The 7,969-nt window shown below is 64.9% G+C and overlaps 2 protein-coding genes across 6 annotated transcripts in view; one reads left to right on the top strand and one right to left on the bottom strand.

The window, feature by feature from the left end:
* Window positions 1-4,313, top strand: part of GPSM1 (G-protein signaling modulator 1) — a 26,802-nt gene extending 22,489 nt beyond the window's left edge. For all 5 annotated transcript variants that reach the window (XM_011957295.1, XM_011957296.1, XM_011957297.1 and 2 more), the window contains 3 exons: window positions 413-569; window positions 1,060-1,268; window positions 2,738-4,313. In XM_011957295.1, coding sequence (XP_011812685.1) covers window positions 413-569; window positions 1,060-1,268; window positions 2,738-2,944 — 573 coding nt within the window. In that variant the 3' untranslated portion in view covers window positions 2,945-4,313. The remainder of the gene's footprint in view (window positions 1-412; window positions 570-1,059; window positions 1,269-2,737) is intronic.
* Window positions 4,314-6,639: 2,326 nt separating this feature from the next.
* The window catches only part of DNLZ (DNL-type zinc finger), a 1,965-nt gene continuing 635 nt past the window's right edge, over window positions 6,640-7,969 (bottom strand). Inside the window, exons 2-3 of the mRNA XM_011957413.1 lie at window positions 7,724-7,890; window positions 6,640-6,916 (exon numbers count right to left, since the gene is read on the bottom strand). Coding sequence (XP_011812803.1) covers window positions 6,748-6,916; window positions 7,724-7,890 — 336 coding nt within the window. The 3' untranslated portion in view covers window positions 6,640-6,747. The remainder of the gene's footprint in view (window positions 6,917-7,723; window positions 7,891-7,969) is intronic.

Here is a 7,969-nt window from a genome sequence, read left to right as displayed (position 1 = left end):
GGCAGGTGACGGACAGAGGGCTGGACCGGAGTGCCAGCCATGGGAGGGGAGAAGTCGGGGGGAGTCGGCGGGTGCCAAGGGTGGGTGGCACGTCCGACAGAGGGCTGGACCGGAGTGCCAGCCATGGGAGGGGAGAAGTCGGGGGGAGTAGCCGGGTGCTGAGGATGGGTGGCACGTCCTGGGGGAGGGGTAGCTGGGTACCGAGGGTGGGTGGCATATCCTGGGGGAGGGGTGGCCGGGTACCGAGGGTGGGTGGCATGTCCTGGGGGAAGGATAGCCGACAGGGAGCAGGTGAGGGTCCCAACCTTGGCCAGGGTCTGAGAAGTGTGTGTGGCCCGGACAAGCAGCCCCCAGTCTCGTGCAGGGGTCTGCGGGGCTAGCTTTGGCTGCAGTGACCCCACTCCCTCCCCAGAGCATCCCAAGGGCCCCGTCTTCAGACGAGGAGTGCTTCTTTGACCTGCTGACCAAGTTCCAGAGCAGCCGCATGGACGACCAGCGCTGTCCCCTGGATGACGGCCAGGCTGGGGCTGCCGAGGCCACGGCCGCCCCCACCCTGGAGGACAGGATCGGTGAGTGCCTCCCTCAGCCGGGCCCTCCCTTGGGCTTGTCTGCAGGGGCCAGGACCAGGGCTCCTGTCCTGCTTCCAGTGAGGAGCTTTTGGGGGACAGAGCAGCAGACCAGCTGCAGAGCACCCTGTCACCAAGGGCGCCCCCCACAGTCCCCGCAGAGCGGCATCCCGGGAAGCGTGTCATCAGTCTGCCCTCCGGAAGATACTCAGGCCGCATGGGCGGTCTCGGGGAGGGGGGTGGGCAGGGCATGTGAGACCGGCGTTCTCCTCTGTCACCCGCTGGAAGCCCCAGAGGTGGGCGTGGGAGCCACAGCAGAGGGAGCAGCCGAGAGCTGCCTAGGCTGGTCAGCAGAGACTCCCCTGGAAGCCATGGCCTCAGGAGCACAGTGGGCTGGGCTGGGCTCAGAGGTCAGAGCTCACTGTGGCCACAGCCCGAGCCTCGGGCCTGACCCCGCACTGGGTCCCAGGTCTCGCCCTCTGCACCCCCGCAGCCCAGCCCTCCATGACGGCCTCGCCCCAGACGGAGGAATTCTTCGACCTCATCGCCAGCTCCCAGAGCCGCCGGCTGGACGACCAGCGGGCCAGTGTGGGCAGCCTGCCGGGGCTTCGGATCACCCACAGCAACGCAGGGCACCTCCGAGGCCATGGCGAGCCCCAGGAGCCAGGGGACGACTTCTTCAACATGCTCATCAAGTACCAGGTGGGCTGCGGCCCAGGCGGGCATGGCTCATGGCCCCTTTGCCATCCACTTGTGTGGGGGGAACTTGTGTGTCCTGAGGGGTGAGGTGGGCGCTGGTTCCTCCGTCTCAGGTCATGTTTGAGGGACTCCTGGGGGACTCAGCCAGTGTCACCAGATGACCAGGGGTGTCTGAGCCTGAAGCCCTACTTCTGGGAACCCCAGGCTGCTGGGGATACCAGAGACCCCCACAGAAGGCAACCCCAGGACACCCCCAAGCTGTGCCACGCCCCTGCTGTGCAGGCACTCAGGGTGGGGGCTAGGGGGTCATAGGTCCTGGAGCTCATGGCCTCAGGGATTCCCCACCAGCCCTCCACACCCGGCAGGGAAAACACGGGCCAGATAGCAGCCCCAGAGTGGGGAGGGCAGGGGGATCCAGGGCTGCCAGCCGGCTGGCGGGACAAAAACAGGGACCATCCAGGGACCACACAGTGGACAGCAGGGGCGGAGGGTCCAGCCCCAGAGGGCAGAGCCAAGGCTGGAGTCCCAGCCTGGCAGCCACACCGGGATGCCCTCCTCACCTGTGTGGGGGTGAGCCAGGTAGGGTGGCCGGAGCGGGGACTGTTGAGCCAACAGTTGTCCCAACTGGGACCTCAAACTCTGGGGGTCTCACCATCCCTGTGGGGTGCAGCCACTGCCGGGAAGGGGTTCAGGATCCCTAGACTTGGGAACAAGCTGGCGGTGGAGGCTACTTGGCCCACCATGCACCAAGCCAGCGAGTTTCCAGGTCTGCCATCCTCCCTACAGCGGAGAAGAAACCGCGGCCTGGGGCCAGGCATCCGACCAGCCTCCTCCAAACCAGCCCCACCCAAGAGGCCCAGAGTCCCCCGTCCACATGCATGCCTGTGCCAGCTCCGGTCCCTCCTGCTCCAGGCCCTTCAGAGAAGCCCAGATGCCCCCTTGGCCCCCTGGCCTGCACGCTGGAGCAGGCGAGGCCCACGGGGTCGGCCACCTGACCCAAGGGGGAGCCCTGGGGAGCGCCACAGTTCGGGCTCTGCAAGCTGAGACCTCAGGCCTGCCAGGGTCAGCCCCAGGCTGTGCCGGTTTCCAGGACCTGGCAGAGGGACGGCCACGCGTGCCCGTCCCTGGGGATCAGCAGATCTGGGAAGCAGGCGTCCAACGCCAACCTAGCCACTGTCTCCTGGGCCTGGCGCACCCATGCCCAGTGGGAATCGTTGGACCTGCTTTTCCTGGATGGGCCTGCCCTGGGCTCCTGGGGGGTGGGGGCGGGGCCACCAGAAGACTGCGCTCAGGGCCCGGGCTCCCAGCACAAGACCCCAGAGCAAGGCAGGCCCCAGAACCAATTTCTTGGGTAGACACGGGGAAGCCCGTGAGCAGTGCACGCCAGCCCTCCGGAACCGCCCCTGTTGACCAGCACCCGGACCACTGGACCTGGGGAGGGTGAGGCCGCCAACCGCACTGTGTCCACTCAGTCCTCCAGGATTGATGACCAGCGCTGCCCGCCGCCCGACGTGCTGCCCCGGGGCCCTACCATGCCGGACGAGGACTTCTTCAGCCTCATCCAGAGGGTGCAGGCCAAGCGCATGGACGAGCAGCGGGTGGACCTCGCCGGGGGCCCGGAGCAGGGAACAGGCGGCCCGCCTGAGCCCCAGCAGCAGTGCCAGCCTGGTGCGAGCTAAGGCCCTGTGCCCACCGCCAGGCCCACCCTGCCCCTGCTCCTAGACGCTGGGCTCACAGTCACAGCCACGTCCTCCCGAGGCCATCGCTGAGGACAGGCACTAGGCATGCAGCCCCACGGCCTCCCCGACCCAGAGCAGCAGGCTCAGGCCAAGCTGCCCATGGCGGGAGGACGTTCTTCCATCCCGGGCTGGCCCCCCATGGCCCTCGACTTCCTCCCTCCTGCCCCCGTCGCAGGCCGGATCGAGCCTTCAGCATGTCGGCCCCGACCCGGTGCTGTCAGGCTCCCGCACCCTCTCCCCCAAGCCCTTCTCGTTCTGTCCTGCCCTGCCAAATGTGAAACCTGCTGTCTCCCCTCCTCTCCCCAAAGGTGTCTCTGAGCCTCTTGTCGGGGCCACCAAGGACAGGGCCACGTTCCATCCCTCCAGAGCTGGTCTTGGGACGGCCATGCAGCAGGCTTCGTCCCCTCCAGCTTCGTCCCGGGGCAGGGCTCCCTCCAAGCCTATCTCCCCACTCCTGCCCGGGCCGGAGGAGGTCAGCAACCACAGAACGCCCCCCAGACCAGGCATGGCAGACCAGGCCGCAGGGGCAGCTCTGAGGTGCCTCCCCTCTGCAGGGGCCTTGACGGGAGCTGGGCCTGTCTGTAAAGCAGAGGGAATGGCTGGGCATGAACTTCAACACTCCAAACCCCCAAGCCAGGAAAAAAGGCAGGGCCTGGTCCTAGGGACGCTTGCTGGCAGCGGGCACAGTGCTCAGTCAGGGCGGGAGACAGTATCAGGCTCTGTGACCCTCACCCGAGGCGGGGGGTCAGTGGAAGCTGGGGAGGCTTCACTCAGCTCAACCCTGCAGACCCCCCGATATGAGAACCCCCCTCCCCCCACCAGCTGGGGGAGATGACATCACTGCTGTCTCCCCATGGGGAGGGGGCTCACAGGGCACTGAGTTCAGGATCCTGAGACTGGCAGGACCTGCTGGAGCCTGAGATGGGCCCCAGGGGCCTGAGGTTGCCTGCTCCTGTCAGACCCAGCCGTGGCATCTCCCAGGAGCCCCGGGGGCCCTACCATGGCCCCACAGCCCCCAGGGCTGGCAGTTCCATCTAGGAGGGTGCCTCTAGGCCCCGCTCTCAGGCTGGGATGGAGAGGCAGTCCTGGGCCCGGCGAGGTGACCTGCTTCTGGAGGGGCAGGGCCACACCCGAGGGCAGGGACAGGTGCCCGGACACGGGGTCTCCAGGACATAGCGCCCCCCTGCATACTTGAATGTATGTGCGTATTTATTGCTCACATGTGTGTGCCATGTTGTCAGTGGGTCCTTTCCAAGAGGTACATTTGTTTTTCTGTTTTTTCCTGAAAAATAAAGTCGGCCAAGTGAGAGTGGTCCGTATGGCCTTAGTCCCGGGGGTGGCCTGACCTGGGTAAGAGGCTGCACTGTGCAGAGTGTCCACAGATACCCACAGTCTGGGCCCTCTGAGACCTCAGAAAGATGGAGTTCCCACTGCATTTAACCACGGGGGAGCTGGGGCACAGAGGGGTGAAGTGGCTGCCTGCTGTCACCCCTACCTCCTCACGCTGCCAGCCCCTAGGGAAACAGAGCATGCTCTGAGCTGAGACTCGACTGGCCGAGGCCAGCCCCCGAAGCAGCAACCCCCAGGTCAGCCCCACGGCCCCTTGAGGACCCAGCCTGCTGCCATTCACCCTGCAGCCGGTGGCGGGGAGGTCCTTTCCTGGAGTCTGATCCGGCTGGGCTAGGGGTCTGGACACTGAGCCACAGTACAGGAGCTGGGGGCAGACTGGCAGTCTTGGGGCTTGTCTGGGCGCTGCTTGTGGTGGGCAGCACCCCCATGGGGCCCCTGTCGGGGGACACACAGCTGCGCCAGGCAGTCCGGCTGCCCCTCGCCACAGCCCATCTGGCCATGTTGGCAGCCACAGCCTCTGTGCTGGTTGACTCCGTTGCCTCCTCCACCCCAGAAGGGGCCTTGGGAACCAGAATCAACGTGTACTCCAGGTCCGGGGTCCCGGCCGGCTTGCAGGTGGCGGTACATGCACACAAGGTCCAAGTAACCATGCAGGGCCTGGGATGGCTCCCGGCCAGGGAGGTCCAGCAGTGGCCCCCCGCGCCGCTGGCTGACGCCATGGGACAGCCACACCTCCAAAGGTGTGGCTGAGGAGCCCTCTTGGAGAGGCACACGGTGGCGAGGGATGCCTAGGCCAGCAGCCGTCCCCGGGAGGCAGGGATGTCCTGGAGGCAGGGGGTGCAGAGTGCTGGGAGATGAGGATGGCAAAGCCCCTTGCAGAAACCTGGCTGTGGCCGTGGGGCTGCGGGGAGGGAAGGGCGGAGGAAGACAGGGTCCAGGGGGCCCTCAGGCAGAAGCTGGTGGGATGCGTCTGGCACGCCGGGGGTGACCATAAGTCTTCTTTACTCTAGGAACGTGCCAGCTTTGGGAAGGGTGTCCCTCCAGGGCCAGCCTGGGCCCAGAGGTGCTGGCACCAGAGAAAAAAGACATGGTAACGTCCACATCCCAACTACTGGCCTCCATCTCCCCAGCTGTAAGAGGAAGGATTGGCCTAAGCAGCTCTCCTCTCCTTCCAGCTCTCCTGGAAGTGCTCTAATTCTGCACTTCCAGGTCCGACAGTTCCCTGGACCTCCCCACGTGCTGGTCCAGGCCCTCTGGAGGCAGTGAGGCACCCAAGCCAAGCCCAGCCCCACTGGCCCCCGCACTTCCAGGCCCCCAAGAGACCCCCAGTCAGTGCCTCCATGGAGGAGCAGGCCTGGGTGCGGGTGGCCCAGCGAGAGGAGGACAGTTCCCACAAATGGCACAGAAGGCTCTGGGTGGGAATAATGGAGGGTTGTTGGCTGAGAGGACGGGGTCATCCAGTCAGAGCCCACGCCACAAGCGCGCTGGGGACAATGCCACCAGGTCCCGGCCTCCCACGGGCCGGACGTGAGCTGGCAGTCCTGGCCGGATCCTGCTGGGAGGGGCTGCACTGGGTCCCTGTCATGCCCAGTTCTGCCTCCACCTCCCACCTCACCCCATTCTCTTTCCTGCCAGAGTGTGGTGGGTGATTAATGCTGAAGGTCACACTGCCCAGAACGCTTCTGCAAATAAACAGGCTCCTGGGTTTGCTCGCTTTCATAAACACAGGAACATCCTGTGCACAAACAAGGCTGGGAGACAAACCCCACGTGCCTCGAAGGGCCCTGGGGCATCCAGAGCCCTGTCCACCAAGGGGAGGAGGCCCAGACGGCTCCCCCGGGGAGGGGCCTGGAGCTCCCGACACGTGGCCATGCCATAGCTGCTCTTCCTGCCTGGGCCAGCAAGCAGCCTGGTTTGCTCAGTTTCACCGACAGCCAGCGGCCGAGGGCCAGGGCTCAGGTCTGCACTGGCTCACGGAAGGGAGGCCGCCAGAGCTGGCCAGGGGGATGCCAAGGGGCTTGCAGAGGAAGGCTGAGGCTCACAGGGGTGGTGACCTGCTCAAAGTCACGCAGTGACAATCAGGAGGGGCTCTGACTCCACATCCAGCCCCCTTTCCAGGCGACTGTGGCCCCTGTGGGCAAGTCTAAGGCGATTCCGTGTAGGAGGAACTGGTGAGGCGAGAGGTCCTGCGGCTCCAATGTCCCACCCAGCAGCACCAGGGATTCAGAGCAGTCATTCTAACTCCAGAAAAAGAAATGCCACCAGGGCCACAGGTCCCAGCATCCGGAAGTAATGTCTGTTTATTGATAGAAAACAGGCCATGTCCAGAGAGGCCCAGGGTCAAAACATCCTTCTGGAAGGCAGAAGTCCCACAGTGCTGGGGAGCGCAGGGGTCAGCTCGGCTCCGTCTTGCCAGGGCCGGGGGGACCCTCATCCTCACCTGCTTCCAGAGCAGCAGTGGATGTGGGGGTCCCTGCAGGCTCTAGAACAAACTCCAGGGCCCCCTCGCCCACCACACGGTGCACCTGCTCGCCTCTGGCCGCCAGGATCTCTTCGATATTTCTGGGAGGCAGGGAGGCAACATGGTTCTTCAGGGCCCCCCGCTCGCCCTGCACTTCAGTCCCCTCAGGGTGCCCTATGGCCAGGCCAGAGCTGCAAGCACCAGGACCAGCACTCCTGTGGCATCAGGCCACATGGGCACTTCAGATGCTGGCCTGTGTGCCCTCACCAACCCTGCGTCTCTGCCGGTATGTGCCACCTCAGGAACCCAGTCCTGCTCCTGCCCGCTATGCATCAGAGGGAAGAGTCTGCAGCCCCAGGTCTGATGGGAGGACAGCCCCAGCTCCAAGGGCCAGGTACCACCAAGTGCCCAGCATGCTCGTCTCAGACCTGCTGTCACTGTTACTGTCCTGCCCAGGACCCTCCGGCCAGGCAAGGCCCGGACCAGGCTCCCAACACCACCTCCACTGCTCTCCCAGCAGCCAGGGCCCAGGCCACACCGCCTGGCCCACACTCCAAACTTTGCTGTGGGCCAGCCACTCCGAGATGGCAGAGGGCAAAAAAAGTACCATGCCAGAGAGGGACAAGACTGGCAGTGAGGGCAGAGGGCAGGCAGAGGCAGGGAGGCAGGGCCACAGGGCTGGCAAGATTTAGTAAATGAAAACGCAACCCCTACCTCAGGAATACTTAAACTAAACAGCTATCTGGGGTTTATAGGAAATTCTAATTTAACTGTGTGTCTTGTATTGATAAGGTGGCTGGATTGCCCAGGTGAGATTCATAAACCTCCACACTAGGGCACGGTTCCCCCAGGGAGGCCAGGGTCCTTCTGGGTGGACTCCTGGCCCAGCCCTGGGGTACAGGCCTCACCTCTTCCCATTCAGGTCCGAGAACCAACCCAGGTTGTCTGCGATGATGTGGTGGTTCTGGCAGCCGGGGCAGGTCACAATGACCACGCCTTGGTGATAGGCCAGCTTGGAGATGCGCTTGGAGGACCTAGTCCCGCAGACCTGTCGGGGACAGGGCAGCTGGTGAGGCTGTGAGCGCCGCCACGCCCTCCCGGGAAGGCCCACCCCCCAAACGCGCCCTCTCCAGGGAAGGCCCCGCCCCCGAGGA

Source organism: Colobus angolensis, unplaced genomic scaffold (assembly GCF_000951035.1).
Source record: "Colobus angolensis palliatus isolate OR3802 unplaced genomic scaffold, Cang.pa_1.0 Scaffold44, whole genome shotgun sequence".
NCBI classification, from domain to species: Eukaryota; Metazoa; Chordata; class Mammalia; order Primates; family Cercopithecidae; genus Colobus; species Colobus angolensis.
The sequence above is the reverse complement of the archived record's forward strand: the minus strand, read 5'-3'. Positions and strand labels throughout refer to the sequence as shown.